This window comes from Sinocyclocheilus anshuiensis, unplaced genomic scaffold, assembly GCF_001515605.1.
Source record: "Sinocyclocheilus anshuiensis isolate Anshui unplaced genomic scaffold, SAMN03320099.WGS_v1.1 scaffold274, whole genome shotgun sequence".
Lineage (NCBI taxonomy): Eukaryota > Metazoa > Chordata > Actinopteri > Cypriniformes > Cyprinidae > Sinocyclocheilus > Sinocyclocheilus anshuiensis.
In genome coordinates this window covers 1,881,389-1,899,845 of record NW_015547698.1, presented here as the reverse complement: position 1 = coordinate 1,899,845, position 18,457 = coordinate 1,881,389, and the positions used below count along the sequence as shown (strand labels likewise).

General features: G+C 38.7%; 1 protein-coding gene across 1 annotated transcript in view; it reads right to left on the bottom strand.

Moving 5' to 3' along the window:
* Positions 1-2,762: 2,762 nt before the first annotated feature.
* LOC107703707 (MHC class II regulatory factor RFX1-like) overlaps positions 2,763-18,457 on the bottom strand; it is a 20,342-nt gene continuing 4,647 nt past the window's right edge. Inside the window, exons 3-18 of the mRNA XM_016506422.1 lie at positions 17,653-17,750; positions 17,480-17,557; positions 16,750-16,817; positions 16,307-16,649; positions 15,575-15,756; positions 13,128-13,247; positions 12,926-13,047; positions 12,709-12,827; positions 12,514-12,623; positions 12,278-12,429; positions 4,810-4,907; positions 4,582-4,731; positions 4,288-4,496; positions 3,648-3,801; positions 3,534-3,579; positions 2,763-3,329 (exon numbers count right to left, since the gene is read on the bottom strand). Coding sequence (XP_016361908.1) covers positions 3,181-3,329; positions 3,534-3,579; positions 3,648-3,801; positions 4,288-4,496; positions 4,582-4,731; positions 4,810-4,907; positions 12,278-12,429; positions 12,514-12,623; positions 12,709-12,827; positions 12,926-13,047; positions 13,128-13,247; positions 15,575-15,756; positions 16,307-16,649; positions 16,750-16,817; positions 17,480-17,557; positions 17,653-17,750 — 2,198 coding nt within the window. The 3' untranslated portion in view covers positions 2,763-3,180. The remainder of the gene's footprint in view (positions 3,330-3,533; positions 3,580-3,647; positions 3,802-4,287; positions 4,497-4,581; positions 4,732-4,809; positions 4,908-12,277; positions 12,430-12,513; positions 12,624-12,708; positions 12,828-12,925; positions 13,048-13,127; positions 13,248-15,574; positions 15,757-16,306; positions 16,650-16,749; positions 16,818-17,479; positions 17,558-17,652; positions 17,751-18,457) is intronic.

Below are 18,457 nucleotides of genomic sequence, written 5' to 3'. Positions count from 1 at the left end.
TTGGGGGGTCCGAAAACCAGTCAGTATCTGGTGTGACCACCACTTGCCTCACGCAGTGCAACACATCTCCTTCGCATAGAGTTGATCAGGTTGTTGATTGTGGCCTGTGGAATGTTGGTCCACTCCTCTTCAATGGCTGTGCGAAGTTGCTGGATCACTGTAGAGCTAGTATGATAGCTAATAATTCGGTAGTAAAAACTGACACATGATCTGATAATCTTTTAGCCATTTTTATTTTAAAAGTAGGAATATAAACTGCTGCTGCTGTTCTTCCAGACTCTGGCTCCTTAGACCCATCTGTAAATACCTGTAACACTGAATAATACTCTTGTATTATATATTGTTGAACTACTACTTCAGCTGGCATGTTCATCTACGGTTTTTTATTACTTTGTGAATTTGTAAATCAATTAGTGGCATAGGGAACACCCAAGGAGGACATGCTGGAAAAAAAATAATAATAATAAATATTATAGCACTACTATCTAAATCCTATAATATACCCCTGTATCCTTCAGATATTCCACAACAGCATCCTGTGCATCTTTAACCCCTTCTCCTGTTGTTCCCAAAACACCCTCAAGGTTCCATTTTCTTCCTGTCTGACTTATCTTTTGGTTTAATCTAATCCTCTCTTCCCTATACTTCCTACAACGTAACAGTATATGTTCTGCATTTTCTGTGATTTTGCATTCCATACATTCATCTGATTGACTTTTACCTAACAAAAACAATGTTTTATTTAACCCTGTTTGATCAAACCTCAGCCTGGTTAGAACTGATTCCTCCCTTCTATTGAATGCTCCACAGCAAATGCGCAAAGCTTGATTTTGTATTACCTCTATCTTTTTAAGTAAGGTTTTGTTCGCAGAACGTTGTGTTCTTCTTCTTCTTCTTCTTGTCGTTGGTTTTATGGCGGATTGCAACCATGACTTATCAAGTGCATACCGCCACCTACTGTATCGGAGTATGCAGCATGGATTAAGGTACCCAGCAGAATCTCACATCTATCTGAAGCCTCCGCAATCTAAATAAATTTTGATGGATTTCTAGCATTAAATCTTCTCTATTAGATTTCATGTTTTGAATACTGTAAAGGGCTGCTACAGAGTCAACACAACATACCACTCTATCAGGTTTTACTTCCTCCATCCACTGCAACCCTACAATAATCGCTATCATCTCTGCCGTATAAACTGACAACTGATCAGGTCATCTTTTCCCAATACTTGCATTCAATGTTGGTATGTATATTCCTATGCCTACCCTATTTTCTTCATCTTTGGATCCATCTGTATAAATATCTAAATAACTGTAAAATTTGCTTTTTATGTATTGACTTGCCATGTGTCCTTTCTCACTCTCTTCCCATTTATCCTTTAGTTCCATTATATTTAAATCTACCTCAGTTTTTGGAAACAACCAAATAGGTATATTACTAATAGGAGTAGGAGTGTTAAAACAGATACTGTCTGATAAGGCACACCTGTGCAATAATCATGCTGTCTAATCAGCATCTTGTTATGCCACACCTGTGAGGTGGATTATCTCGGCAAAGGAGAAGTGCTCACTAACACAGATTTAGACAGATTTGTGAACAATATTTGAGAGAAATAGGCCTTTTGTGTACATAGAAAAAGTCTTAGATCTTTGAGTTCAGCTCATGAAAAATGGGGGCAAAAACAAAAGTGCTGCGTTTATAATTTTGTTCAGTGTGTATATATATTCAAAAACAATATAAACCTGTGCTAAACTCTTACATTAGTATTCATAATCGACACTAGCATTTTATTTTTATTTTTTAAATTATTATCAAAACTGCTGCAGTCGTTTTGCACAGATTTGGCTCTATAACCAGTAGCTGCTGATTTGCTGCCAAAACCAGCATAATTAGATACGGAATATTCATGAACTGTACCAAAGCGTCCAATCACAGCAACACAACTGTACTCCACTAATAAATGTGTTCAGTGTTTGTTAGAAAATAATAACTTTTGCTCGGCTACATTTGTGTGGATATAAAATGAATGATTCGTGTGAAATGAGAAACACTGACAGATGAAATGAATCTCTTTATGAACACGTTGCTTTTATTTATGCAGCGAAGTCAATGATTAAACGCTGAATCTTTCATGAAACTTCGGCTAAATGAATCTGTGGAAATCATTCAACCAGTCAACCAAACTTGATAAGTGTGTTAAAATGGTTTTACAATTTATACTAAATTGATTCTGCTCGTGTTTTACAAATGAGGCCTGATGAGATTTCACATTTGGGAAAAAAAGAAAGCATTCTCATAATTGTTTTTGACATTTATTTATACGCTTATGGATCTCTAGATTGAATAATCCTCTGAAGGCACGTTTGATCCGTTAGCGTCAGACTCAAATCACAAAGCATCAAAGTTAAACGGCTGATTAAAGCACAACAATTGTATATATAATTTTCATTATAATTAAAAAAAGAACGTCAAAAGCATGGAAGGACATGTGGTGCTACAGCTGTGAAAGGCAAAATCTGCAGCTGCGGTTTACAGCGACACCTTAAATGATCATGAATATTAATGAGGAACAGACCTAGGTGACCTATGATTGGCTTTGGCAAAGAATGATTTCTATGGCAGCATGGAGCAGTGAATGATCATCAAAACAGGACTCTTAAAGGAACGGTTCGCCCCAAAAATGAAACGTCCATCTTCACTTATTCACCCTCACGTCGTTACATAACTTTATTTCTTCTATGGAACACACTTTTTTTTTTTTTTGGAGACAGATGACTTTGGAATGACATGAGGGTGAATACTTTCACTTTTGGGTGAACTGTAACTTTAAGAGCCGAGACACATGACACACATGGCAGCTTTGAGAAAGGGAAAGCAATGAAAATATGTGTGCGTGTTTAATTAAGGCATATGAATGTCACCGTTCACTAGAAAAGCCTCATCAGATCATACAGCAGCTCTGAGGGCGGTTTCATCTCGGGAAACTCAAATGATTGCCGTTTCTCTGTGTTTACAGGAAAAAACTTCCTCTAATAATTAGCAAACTGAAGATTGTAATTCAATCCCAAACTGGCTCTCAGAGAAATGAGTTCAGCATATACAGTCATTGCTTCCACAGACTAGCAGTGTCAGTGTGAATGTACATCAGTCTGAGCGGATGAAGCAGAAATGACTGTGTGTTAGTTTGGTGTGTTGCTGCTGCTGTTGTTGAAGAGCTCTGTTCTGGCGAGTTTGGTGGGCGGCTCCAGTGACTCCTCCGCCACAACCACAGGGATGGCCATGTCCTGATCCTCATCGGTCTCGTCGTCCTCCTCCTCATCCTCCTCATCTACACACATTCACACAGCAGCGTCCGTGCAACACGATCAATGACATTTCCTGAATCTACAGTGTTCTGCGTGGTTGCTAGAGCATTGCTATGCAGTTGCTAGGCTTTTCAATAAAAACTCACTCGAAGGAAAGGAAAATCAGTGTCAGGCGTTTTTATGTTCCGATTTATCAGACAGGTGTCTGTGTGCGTTTATGTACGTACCTTTATCAGGATCCATTGACCTTTGACTTCTGTTCAGACAGGCAAACTGAAACAACAAACAAAGTTAAATCACTGTATGACTGTTTGACAGTGTGTGTGTGTGTGCTTGTGTACCTCTCCCATGACAGAGATGGGCGTCTCTCCTTTGGCCTGTGCGACTCTGTGCTCGATCAGGTAATACATGTACTCGTCATACAGCAGTCTGATCAGATGAAATGAGCCGAAACTGGCGGCACTGCGCAGGGTCAGATCTCTGATGACCACAGAACTACAAAACACACACAAACACTGAGATTATTGCAATATAACACCTAAAGACGCACTAAAACCCCTAACAGGACACAGTAAGGGTTTGGCATTAGCTTTTTGACTCATTATTTAATTAGACTGCTGTTAATATTAATTAGAAAGTAGCAAAAGTAAAGTGATTTTATGCACAAAATTGGATCTGTTGCGTACTGTGCATTGTTCACATACTGTTTTTAAAGGTCCACCGAAGTGCCTTGAAACGCGCAGCATTATTCAATGCGTTGACGTATTTCAACTGAAACAGGAAGACAGGGCGGGACATATCGGGCAGCTCCGCCCCTTTTTTAAATAGCCAGTAGCATTTTGTTTATATTACAGCTCGGCCAGAGCCATCGGTTGAGCTTGTGGTCAATGCATATTCAGACTAAAAGCCAAAGAAATTCAACTTTGATTTCATGGGGAATTTATTATGCAGTGTACAGTGGGGAGTGAGTGTGGCTCTCACCTGTAGAAGCTCCATTTGAGCAGGAAGAGTTTGGCCACTTTGGGGAATGCCGGGCTGCCAGTGTATGGCTTCAGGACCTGCGAGACGACCCCGTCCAGCCATACGGCCCACTGCTCCAGAGAGTTCTGCTGCTGCAGGGTGAGTTTAAAGTCCTGCTCCAGCTGCTGGACTACACCATCTTCACAGCCACACACCCATGAGGCCTGCTCCTAAACTCGCACACACACATATGTAAATTAAAAACTGATGGGAGATCTGAGGATGACAGGACATGAACAGAGTGAGCCGTGTTACCTGTACATTGGTGAAATCGACACGGTTGAGGTCGCTGAGCATCTGTGTGATCTGAGCCGTGTTCTGCAGGACGGCACGGGCCGCCTGAGCCAGATGATTGAGAGATGTGTAGCGCCGCAGAGTCTGAGCGAACGCTCCCGCACACACAATCTACACAATACACACTGTGTTAGCATAAACACACCGAAAACAGAGAGAAATCAGAGGAGATCTGTGTGTGTTTCAGACCTTGATGCGGACCATCTCCTCCGGGATGTTAATCATGGCGTTGCTCAGCCAGTTCTCCAGACTCTTAGCAAAGTTACGGATGGCTTGAGTTAAGGCACCTGCAGGAAGAGAGAAATAGAAAGAGTCTAAATAAAGACAAGACTTCATTTCAAATTCTGCATTTAAAGTATGGTTTTTATTTACATTCATTGTCATTTGCTGCAACAAAAGTGCTTTAACGACAAGAAAGTATTGAGAATCTTGAGCTGTACTGAGTTCTGTTGAAGTGCATGAAGTTAAAATAGAATTTACGCTATCTTTGTATGGTTGCATAGAGTTAAGCAACTTACTTTTTTGGAATTGTGCATTTGACCAATTATGGAGTTTATAGGTTTCTATGAAGTTGTATAGAGAGTGCAAAATTGTATAGCTGTGTAGCTCATGGTTGTGCTTATATAAATTTTCGAATAAAGTTTCGGTAGCTATGGGTAGATTTTGTAACTCAGCGGGAATAGATTTGATAAAGAATTTGTATAGAGTTTGTACAGTGTTGTGTAAATCATTGGGGATGTTTTTTATATAGATTTGTGTGAACTTTGAAGTCTTATAGAGTTGTCTAGCTCACTGTGGATAGAGTTGCTGTAAAGTTTGTATTACATTACGTAGGATTGTATAACTCACTGAGGATGATGATTATATATAATTTGTGTAGAGTTATGAAAAGGTTTGTAACCAGATGAAATTGTGTTTATATAGTTTGTGTAGAGTTGTGTAACTTACTGAGAATAGTGATTATATACATTTTGCATAGAGTTGTGTAGAGTTTTGTAACTAATTGAAGTGGAGTTTATATAGAGCTGTATAATTCGCTGGGGATGTTTACATGGAGTTGTGAATTGGTTTTATAGAGTTGTCTTACTGAATTGTGTAACTCACAGGGGATACAGAGTTTGGGTTGTAACAAACTGAAATGGAGTGCATATAGAGTTTGTATAGTGTTGCAACTCACTGAGTTTATATAAAGTTTGTATGGAGTCGTTTATATGAAGTTTGTATGTAGAATTTTGTAATTCATTAGTTTTTAATAGCATTGTGTAACACACGATGGTGAAGAGTTTTAACACATAGAGCTTATATAGTTGTCTGACTTATTGTGGATGTTGTTTAAATGGAATTGTATAGAATTTTGTAACTCGTTAATACAGAGTTTGTACAGCGTTGTGCACGTCAGAAAGGATGATTATATAGTTTGCATAGCAAGTTTTGTAACTCAACGGGACAAAGTTTGTACAGAGTTGTAACACATTGCAATGAAGTTTAGTGTTGTAACTCACTGAGGATATTGTTTATATAAAGTTTGTATGTAGAATTTTGTAATTCATTGGGTTTGTATAGCATTGTGAAACAAGTTGGTGAAGAGCTGTAACTATAAAGTTTATATAGTTACCGTATAGAGTTTATATAGAGTTTGTGTGGAGTTGTGTAACTCACTGGGGATGTTTTATGGCGGATTGCAACCATGACTTATCAGGTGCATACCGCCACCTACTGTATCAGAGTATGCAGCATGGATTATATCTCACTGAATGCACTTTACATTATATAAAAAAATATATATATATATATTATAAATAAATATTATAGCACTACTATCTAAATCCTATAATATACCCCTGTATCCTTCAGATATTCCACAACAGCATCCTGTGCATCTTTAACCCCTTCTCCTGTTGTTCCCAAAACACCCTCAAGGTTCCATTTCCTTCCTGTCTGACTTATCTTTTGGTTTAATCTAATCCTCTCTTCCCTATACTTCCTACAATGTAACAATATATGTTCTGCATTTTCTGTGATTTTACATTCCATACATTCATCTGATTTACTTTTACCTAACAAACACAATGTTTTATTTAACCCTGTGTGGTCAAACCTCAGCCTGGTTAGAAATGACTCCTCCCTTCTGTTCCTTCCATTCACACCCTGTGCGTTGATACATTTCTGTATACTATAATATTTCCTTCCACTATTATCCATGTCCCATCTGTCCTGCCATTTCTTCATTATTTCTTTTTTTATTATTGCCTTAGCTTCTCCTTTACCAAAGGGAATATTTATAATATTGCTCGCCCTGGTTGATTTCTTTGCTATTTTGTCTGCTTTCTCATTCCCTTTTATATTTACATGAGCAGGTACCCAGCATAATCTCACATCTATCTGAAGCCTCCGCAATCTAAATAAATTTTGATGGATTTCTAGCATTAAATCTTCTCTATTAGATTTCATGTTTTGAATACTGTAAAGGGCTGCTACAGAGTCAACACAACATACCACTCTATCAGGTTTTACTTCCTCCATCCACTGCAACCCTACAATAATCGCTATCATCTCTGCCGTATAAACTGACAACTGATCAGGTCATCTTTTCCCAATACTTGCATTCAATGTTGGTATGTATATTCCTATGCCTACCCTATTTTCTTCATCTTTGGATCCATCTGTATAAATATCTAAATAACTGTAAAATTTGCTTTTTATGTATTGACTTGCCATGTGTCCTTTCTCACTCTCTTCCCATTTATCCTTTAGTTCCATTATATTTAAATCTACCTCAGTTTTTGGAAACAACCAAATAGGTATATTACTAATAGGAGTAGGAGTGTTAAAACAGATACTGTCTGATAAGGCACACCTGTGCAATAATCATGCTGTCTAATCAGCATCTTGTTATGCCACACCTGTGAGGTGGATTATCTCGGCAAAGGAGAAGTGCTCACTAACACAGATTTAGACAGATTTGTGAACAATATTTGAGAGAAATAGGCCTTTTGTGTACATAGAAAAAGTCTTAGATCTTTGAGTTCAGCTCATGAAAAATGGGGGCAAAAACAAAAGTGCTGCGTTTATAATTTTGTTCAGTGTGTATATATATTCAAAAACAATATAAACCTGTGCTAAACTCTTACATTAGTATTCATAATCGACACTAGCATTTTATTTTTATTTTTTAAATTATTATCAAAACTGCTGCAGTCGTTTTGCACAGATTTGGCTCTATAACCAGTAGCTGCTGATTTGCTGCCAAAACCAGCATAATTAGATACGGAATATTCATGAACTGTACCAAAGCGTCCAATCACAGCAACACAACTGTACTCCACTAATAAATGTGTTCAGTGTTTGTTAGAAAATAATAACTTTTGCTCGGCTACATTTGTGTGGATATAAAATGAATGATTCGTGTGAAATGAGAAACACTGACAGATGAAATGAATCTCTTTATGAACACGTTGCTTTTATTTATGCAGCGAAGTCAATGATTAAACGCTGAATCTTTCATGAAACTTCGGCTAAATGAATCTGTGGAAATCATTCAACCAGTCAACCAAACTTGATAAGTGTGTTAAAATGGTTTTACAATTTATACTAAATTGATTCTGCTCGTGTTTTACAAATGAGGCCTGATGAGATTTCACATTTGGGAAAAAAAGAAAGCATTCTCATAATTGTTTTTGACATTTATTTATACGCTTATGGATCTCTAGATTGAATAATCCTCTGAAGGCACGTTTGATCCGTTAGCGTCAGACTCAAATCACAAAGCATCAAAGTTAAACGGCTGATTAAAGCACAACAATTGTATATATCATTTTCATTATAATTAAAAAAAGAACGTCAAAAGCATGGAAGGACATGTGGTGCTACAGCTGTGAAAGGCAAAATCTGCAGCTGCGGTTTACAGCGACACCTTAAATGATCATGAATATTAATGAGGAACAGACCTAGGTGACCTATGATTGGCTTTGGCAAAGAATGATTTCTATGGCAGCATGGAGCAGTGAATGATCATCAAAACAGGACTCTTAAAGGAACGGTTCGCCCCAAAAATGAAACGTCCATCTTCACTTATTCACCCTCACGTCGTTACATAACTTTATTTCTTCTATGGAACACACTTTTTTTTTTTTTTGGAGACAGATGACTTTGGAATGACATGAGGGTGAATACTTTCACTTTTGGGTGAACTGTAACTTTAAGAGCCGAGACACATGACACACATGGCAGCTTTGAGAAAGGGAAAGCAATGAAAATATGTGTGCGTGTTTAATTAAGGCATATGAATGTCACCGTTCACTAGAAAAGCCTCATCAGATCATACAGCAGCTCTGAGGGCGGTTTCATCTCGGGAAACTCAAATGATTGCCGTTTCTCTGTGTTTACAGGAAAAAACTTCCTCTAATAATTAGCAAACTGAAGATTGTAATTCAATCCCAAACTGGCTCTCAGAGAAATGAGTTCAGCATATACAGTCATTGCTTCCACAGACTAGCAGTGTCAGTGTGAATGTACATCAGTCTGAGCGGATGAAGCAGAAATGACTGTGTGTTAGTTTGGTGTGTTGCTGCTGCTGTTGTTGAAGAGCTCTGTTCTGGCGAGTTTGGTGGGCGGCTCCAGTGACTCCTCCGCCACAACCACAGGGATGGCCATGTCCTGATCCTCATCGGTCTCGTCGTCCTCCTCCTCATCCTCCTCATCTACACACATTCACACAGCAGCGTCCGTGCAACACGATCAATGACATTTCCTGAATCTACAGTGTTCTGCGTGGTTGCTAGAGCATTGCTATGCAGTTGCTAGGCTTTTCAATAAAAACTCACTCGAAGGAAAGGAAAATCAGTGTCAGGCGTTTTTATGTTCCGATTTATCAGACAGGTGTCTGTGTGCGTTTATGTACGTACCTTTATCAGGATCCATTGACCTTTGACTTCTGTTCAGACAGGCAAACTGAAACAACAAACAAAGTTAAATCACTGTATGACTGTTTGACAGTGTGTGTGTGTGTGCTTGTGTACCTCTCCCAGGACAGAGATGGGCGTCTCTCCTTTGGCCTGTGCGACTCTGTGCTCGATCAGGTAATACATGTACTCGTCATACAGCAGTCTGATCAGATGAAATGAGCCGAAACTGGCGGCACTGCGCAGGGTCAGATCTCTGATGACCACAGAACTACAAAACACACACAAACACTGTGAGATTATTGCAATATAACACCTAAAGACGCACTAAAACCCCTAACAGGACACAGTAAGGGTTTGGCATTAGCTTTTTGACTCATTATTTAATTAGACTGCTGTTAATATTAATTAGAAAGTAGCAAAAGTAAAGTGATTTTATGCACAAAATTGGATCTGTTGCGTACTGTGCATTGTTCACATACTGTTTTTAAAGGTCCACCGAAGTGCCTTGAAACGCGCAGCATTATTCAATGCGTTGACGTATTTCAACTGAAACAGGAAGACAGGGCGGGACATATCGGGCAGCTCCGCCCCTTTTTTAAATAGCCAGTAGCATTTTGTTTATATTACAGCTCGGCCAGAGCCATCGGTTGAGCTTGTGGTCAATGCATATTCAGACTAAAAGCCAAAGAAATTCAACTTTGATTTCATGGGGAATTTATTATGCAGTGTACAGTGGGGAGTGAGTGTGGCTCTCACCTGTAGAAGCTCCATTTGAGCAGGAAGAGTTTGGCCACTTTGGGGAATGCCGGGCTGCCGGTGTATGGCTTCAGGACCTGCGAGACGACCCCGTCCAGCCATACGGCCCACTGCTCCAGAGAGTTCTGCTGCTGCAGGGTGAGTTTAAAGTCCTGCTCCAGCTGCTGGACTACACCATCTTCACAGCCACACACCCATGAGGCCTGCTCCTAAACTCGCACACACACATATGTAAATTAAAAACTGATGGGAGAGCTGAGGATGACAGGACATGAACAGAGTGAGCCGTGTTACCTGTACATTGGTGAAATCGACACGGTTGAGGTCGCTGAGCATCTGTGTGATCTGAGCCGTGTTCTGCAGGACGGCACGGGCCGCCTGAGCCAGATGATTGAGAGATGTGTAGCGCCGCAGAGTCTGAGCGAACGCTGCTGCACACACCACCTACACAACACAACACACACAGCGTTAGCATAACCACACCGAAGACAGAGGGGAGTCAGAGGAGATCTGTGCGTGATTCAGACCTTGATGCAGACCATCTCCTCCGGGATGTTGATCATGGCATTGGTCAGCCAGTTCTCCAGAGTCTTAGCAAAGTTACGGATGGCTTGAGTTAAGGCACCTGCAGGAAGAGAGAAATAGAAAGAGTCTAAATAAAGACAAGACTTCATTTCAAATTCTGCATTTAAAGTATGGTTTTTATTTACATTCATTGTCATTTGCTGCAACAAAAGTGCTTTAACGACAAGAAAGTATTGAGAATCTTGAGCTGTACTGAGTTCTGTTGAAGTGCATGAAGTTAAAATAGAATTTACGCTATCTTTGTATGGTTGCATAGAGTTAAGCAACTTACTTTTTTGGAATTGTGCATTTGACCAATTATGGAGTTTATAGGTTTCTATGAAGTTGTATAGAGAGTGCAAAATTGTATAGCTGTGTAGCTCATGGTTGTGCTTATATAAATTTTCGAATAAAGTTTCGGTAGCTATGGGTAGATTTTGTAACTCAGCGGGAATAGATTTGATAAAGAATTTGTATAGAGTTTGTACAGTGTTGTGTAAATCATTGGGGATGTTTTTTATATAGATTTGTGTGAACTTTGAAGTCTTATAGAGTTGTCTAGCTCACTGTGGATAGAGTTGCTGTAAAGTTTGTATTACATTACGTAGGATTGTATAACTCACTGAGGATGATGATTATATATAATTTGTGTAGAGTTATGAAAAGGTTTGTAACCAGATGAAATTGTGTTTATATAGTTTGTGTAGAGTTGTGTAACTTACTGAGAATAGTGATTATATACATTTTGCATAGAGTTGTGTAGAGTTTTGTAACTAATTGAAGTGGAGTTTATATAGAGCTGTATAATTCGCTGGGGATGTTTACATGGAGTTGTGAATTGGTTTTATAGAGTTGTCTTACTGAATTGTGTAACTCACAGGGGATACAGAGTTTGGGTTGTAACAAACTGAAATGGAGTGCATATAGAGTTTGTATAGTGTTGCAACTCACTGAGTTTATATAAAGTTTGTATGGAGTCGTTTATATGAAGTTTGTATGTAGAATTTTGTAATTCATTAGTTTTTAATAGCATTGTGTAACACACGATGGTGAAGAGTTTTAACACATAGAGCTTATATAGTTGTCTGACTTATTGTGGATGTTGTTTAAATGGAATTGTATAGAATTTTGTAACTCGTTAATACAGAGTTTGTACAGCGTTGTGCACGTCAGAAAGGATGATTATATAGTTTGCATAGCAAGTTTTGTAACTCAACGGGACAAAGTTTGTACAGAGTTGTAACACATTGCAATGAAGTTTAGTGTTGTAACTCACTGAGGATATTGTTTATATAAAGTTTGTATGTAGAATTTTGTAATTCATTGGGTTTGTATAGCATTGTGAAACAAGTTGGTGAAGAGCTGTAACTATAAAGTTTATATAGTTACCGTATAGAGTTTATATAGAGTTTGTGTGGAGTTGTGTAACTCACTGGGGATGGGTCTCAGGACATCAGGGATGAGGATCTCCACTAGGCTTTGATACAGTAAGTTGTCGCATTCACGGGTCCAGTGCAGGATGGGCTCATATTTACACAACAGAACCAGAACTGACTTGGGCAAACACTTCTCTGAATCCTCATGACTGTAGAGACAGAGACAGCAGTGAGACACAACACAACAACACAATACAACACTTCTGACTGTGCATAAAAACAATGTGTCTCACAGGCCGAGTGTATCCGTGTCACCGCTTTGACCTTCACTGAACCTCCAGAAACTCTTCCAAAGCGTCTCCACAAGAGGGAACTGCAGGTTTACCATCACGTCCAGAATTGCCTATGAACACACACACACACACACGCATTATTCACCAAAACACTAAAATAACCACACATTTGATATCCAACACACACACACTTACCTCACAGTGCTCTCTGTAGACCAGCTGATATGAGAGTACGTGTTGAGGAAGGAGTCCATCCGGCAGAGGTTTATCCTCCTCTTTGAGGTCAGGGAACTCTGCCAGACAGCGAGACGCATCTGACACACACATATAAAAAGTTGATGTAGAGTAAGATTATATGTCCAAAAGAGAGAGGTGCCCCTACATTTTTGTGTTTGATTTGTGTCTGTCTTACCCAAAAACTGCTGATACTGGTGAACCTGGGCGCTGATGTCAGACAGCCCCGCCCCTTGTTGATGCCCCACCCCCAGTCCCATTCCATTGGTCAGTCCCTCCACCTTCGGCACAGTCTTTATCCTTTATCAAGAGATGAGGGCTGTCAATTAAACTAACAACAGCAAGTGATCATCAACACACACACACACACACACACACACCTCTGTTTCTGTGAGTACGGCTGTTGTCTCATGGCCAGGTGTTGCTGGTCCTCCACCAGTCTGTGCAGGGGGGAGTTGCTCTTGATTCGAAGGCCATAGTAATGGTACTTAGAGTTCCCTCTGAAACACATACGCACACACACACACACGCACACACAGGTGTTTTAATATTAGCCTGTTCTAGCCTGTGTTCATTTAGTATCATGATATACTATTATAGTTTTTGTTAAAATTTAAAATTAGATTTTGTTATTACATTTTCTGTTTTCAGTCAAATTGTTTTTGTCATTTTTATTAGTTTTTTTTTTTTTACACATCTATATAGTTTTTATTTTTTTCAATTAATAGTTTTAGTTATTTTAGTACTTCAATGCAAGCTTTAAGTACTAAAGAAAAGGTGCCTTGGCAACTAGCTGAAATAAAATATGTTTACGTTTTTTATATTGTATTTTATTTCAGGTAACGTTTATTTTGTTTCAAGTAAGGAATCACATACACTCAACAGAGACAAAGATCGAGCCATAAATTTATTGTCAATGTGTGAGTGTAAAACTAGATTTAAAACTAAGATGCTAATTTAATTCATGCAACAAAAAAAACAATTTGCTAAAATAAATTGCCTTGTTTAATCCCATCTGTTCAAGAGAACAAAATCACCAGAAATCAATGGAAATTATTGTAAAATATCAATTGAAATTGTAGTGATGCCTTTATTAAATGTAAAATTAAATAATCTATTTTTTGAGTGACTTGTTTAGGCAAGATTTTTGACTTTTTTACAAAGCTAATTGGTAAATATTTTTCCACTGAGTTTCTGCACATCTTACTGAATAAAAAAACGTATCTCAAATTAGCTTTTGCTCAATTTAAAATTCTGACAAATAAAAAAAGTCCTGCACAACGTGATACAATGACAGCTATAATGTTTAATTCACAGTTATGTGGAGCAGATTCTGGACCAATGAGATTTCACTGTGGGTGGAGCTACCCAGATCAATAAATACACAAATAAAGCTAAATGTTTCATATTGCCTGTCGTGGTTTGAATCTTTATTGTGTCACACCTAGGGTTGGGTATCGTTTGGGTTTTTTTCGATACCGGTGCCAAATCGATACTTTTAAAACGGTTCCGGTGCCTAAATGGTGCCTGAACCGATACTTATTAAAAAAATAAATAAATAAATAAATAAAACACTCTTGTTCAATGCGAATGCCATATGCTGGAATATGAGCAGTCATTTATTCCGTCATCACCCGGGTGCTGAGGCGCACACGCATAGGTGAGACCTGAACAGCACACGTTGATATCTGTGTTTAAGCTAAACTCGTTTAAGCTTTGCCAGTTTAAACATTTAAGAGCCAGAGGACGCGAGCTCGCGCGCGCAGTGAGAAGATTTGTGCATGCGCTCATCCGAAGCGCGCAAACCCGCGCCTCAGAACTTGCGCAAATATTAAGCTTTCTCTGAAGTATTGTGTTTAAATGGACAAATTCACACAAAAATTATGTCAAAATGCCCGTATTGCTAAGTATCCTATAGCAGAAATAGCTGGCTGAAGGTTCTGTATCAGTGCATTCTCTTAAAGTGACAGCACTTTCTTAATATTAATCAAACGGCAACAACAAAGAAATCACTCACTGCTCTTGATCGAATAGCCTTTGTAACTTTAATAAAGATTAGTCTTTAATTTATATACAGTCAAATATGCAATGCTGTTTTACATTTCATTACTTTACTCAATTTCTGTACCTAAAAACTAATGTTAGACCTACCCCAAAAAAAAAACTGAAAATCACTGTTTATTTGATTTGTATCTTTACTCTGTTGTATTTATTTGTGCTGTTGCTTGTAGTTAGATAGATTATTCTTATTTTCTTTATTTTTATTTGACAGTATAGTTTTTGCCTAAACATAGCACATACCGAACCATACCGAAACCGTGACTCTAAAACCGTGATACGAACCGAACCGAACCGTAAGTTGTAGGTCCAAAAAGAGGACATGTCCGGGGAAAAGAGGACGTATGGTCACCCTAATTTATTGCTAATCGATGTATTTTTTTAAAAGTAGCATATGGAACATATTTTCTGTCTCATTCTGTGACAAGAAGCCTCATCAGATCACAAAAGGAAGCATTTGACTGGTGTTGTGGAGTAAAAAGGTTTCTCTATTAGAGCTTTCCGACTTGAGTTCACGTGCATTTTCTCAGTCAGGATATTATTTTTCGCGTGCGGTGCCAGTGATGATGATGATGCTTACGTCCGTTTCGGAGAACCAGAGGACAAATATTTCAATCGATCGCTCAGGCATGGCACCGAAATGAGGCACCGAAATCTGCGTTCGGATTCGGTTCTAGTACATACTGGTTACATAGGTACCGGTGCCATATTGGTACCGGGTTTCGGTACCCAACCCTAGTCACACCTGGTCTGGACAGTGTGCTTGTACCTGGTGCCGAGACGTCTTGTCCTGAGGCCCATGAACACGGAGCGGATGAGTTTGCCAAAGGAGGCGGCGTTCACAGGTTCCAGCTTGGTCTGCTGGCAGTGCAGGAGGTAATGACAGTAGAGAGTACAGCGAGGAAGACTCACACCTTCAGCTGTCTCATAGTTATCCATCAGCCACTGCACCTGAGCACAGATAGGAGACCGCAGGTGTTAATTATTTGACTATCACATTCAAAAACTCCTCTTTTCCCACAGTGATATTTTCTATTATATTATTTATTAATATTTTTAAATTGCTTTATTTTTATATTTTCAGTTTTAATTTTAGTTTAAGTTTTAGTAATTTTCGTTATGTGCTATTACTATAATTTTGATATTTTATTTCAGATAATATTTATATTTTATTATCATTATGTGCTAAATTATTTTTATTAGTCTTTGATTTTTTTTTTTATATTTATATTTAGCTTTAATTAATTTTTATTACAATTTTAGTCATTTTAGTGCTTAAAACTTATTTTATTTCAGTTAGTTGCCTAAGCAACACTTCTAATTTTCATTTAAATTTCTAGAGTTTAAGTTTTTCTTCTAATATTTATATTTTATTTTATGTTATTTCTTCTTTATTTCAATTACTCAAATTAGTTTTAGCTAAGAATAACAACACTGAGTGAAACTCTCTCTCTCGGGGTGAAAATAAGTCCGGACCACCAACGAAAGCAAATACACTCACAGTCGCAGGTGATGCGCGTGTGTTGTGTGAGAAATTCTGGTTCACTCCGTCGAGCATGTACCCGCCCTGAATCACGTAACTTCCCAACCCTCCACTGGTAACCACGCCTCCTGTCCCGCCCACTCCTGACGAAGACCCGCCAGCCACCACAGTGATCCCCGAACTGCCCTCTGAGAACATGGAGACCACCCCTGTGCCCATCCCGGACGTCACAGACACAGGCTGAGCGCTGGCGGGGGACGTGACCTGTGAGCCGGTGGTGGGCGACGTCTCATAGTAAGTGACAGAGGGCGTGGCCTGAGAGTAGAGGGAAGGGTCTGTGAACTGGTAACTACTGGAACGACTGAAAAAGGAAGAGAGAAGGACAAATACAGAGAAAGGTAAATGTTTTCAGGAGTAAAGTGAAGCTAAATATACGCCACAAGGACTGTGTTGATGCTCACATTGCAGTATTGTTGTAGTTGGCGTCTCCCTCCACAAACTGGCTCGGGTAAACATGCTGTACAGGAACCTACACACACAAACAAACAGCAGATTCACATCAGACCTTTAAAAGCCAGTTTAATCAGAGACAGATATGAGGGGGAACATCACAAAGCATGTCTATATAATGTCAAATCTAAATCTGTACTGAAATACATTAAATTACATTTTATATTTTAGTGCTGATAATAGTTTCACACAAAATATAAACATCCAAACAATATACAAACACAAATTTTAATGTTCATTTGCACCCGTATAATGCTCATTACTGATGTTTTTGAAGGACAAACGAAGGATATATGTGGATATATATATAATATTGTGTTTCTTTGTTGCAAATTATTTCTAGTAATCACAAATTATTATTATATGAACAATAACACAATAACATACCCCAAAAATATTTGAGCACTCAAAACACACTTAGAAATGTGTATATATCATTGTAATATGCAAAAACACTGTGAAATATCAAACCAAGTGATATTCCTTGTAAAGAAATATACCGCATGCACACTTTCGCTTTTGAGGAGTGAACTGATAGACAAAAAATATACTGTATAACTGAAGAAGAACCCATTTCAGTAGATGAGATCTCGCATATATTTGTCAGGCACGTTATAATGTCATTCTACTTGAAGCAGTTATGAAGTGTGTGTGCGTGTGTGTGTGTGTGTGTGTGTGTACCTCAGGTGTGATGTGTAGGTTGCTGACACCCAGTTGTCCACTTTGACTCTTGGTTGTGGCCTGAACCACTGACCTCTGCTGAAAATAAATCCTCACAGTTTAGGGATTCATTTGATCTTGACAGCTATGAGATATATAGATATAACCCATATTTACAGAAGCGTGTGCATTACCTGTGCTGTCTGCACCTGCTGCACTACCTGTGTGGGTACACCAGTCTGTCCCGCGGGAGGAGAATTCGACTCAGAGTCATTGGAGTGAAGAGAGCCCTCTACACAGAGACAGACAGACAAAAAACAAGACACATAGACATCAAACTACTGTATAACATGCTCAGATTATCAGACAGAAACTCATTTGCATATTAAAGGATGCATATAATTGAATCAGGATTGTTCATAATGTTTTGAGATTAACTATATTCAATTTTGGGTTTAACTATGAAAATATACTGTAACTGTAAAAACTCAGGCGCATGAGCCAAAACAACCTGTTTAGTTTAAAGGAACATTTTGGGTAAAAAAAACAAAATATTAAAAACAATAAACAAAAGTGTAGAATATGGCCACTTTACACTACTGAATCTCACACTGCACACCTCGTGTGTGTGCGTGTGTACAAGAGAGACACACACAATGAGAGGAAGACACACTGAAGAGAAAAGCCAAAGAGACAGAAAACAGAAATGAGAAGGAAACACATGACAAAACCACTCTCAGAAAAGAGGAAATAATGACAGTGCGAAGAGGAAGACACATTTTGCTCAGTACAAAACCAGGAGGCGATAAAAATCAAATCAATACCAAAACAACGAACACTCAACCATCAAAATCAGCTCTAACTCTTAACAAGCGCTCACACTTACGGTAAAGCACATCCAGACTGTACAGACAGCTACTGTAGAACATGATCTGAACACAGACACACATGCAGCCATTTCTCTTTATATCAGGCTCATAAGGGCCGGCCTTGAACAAT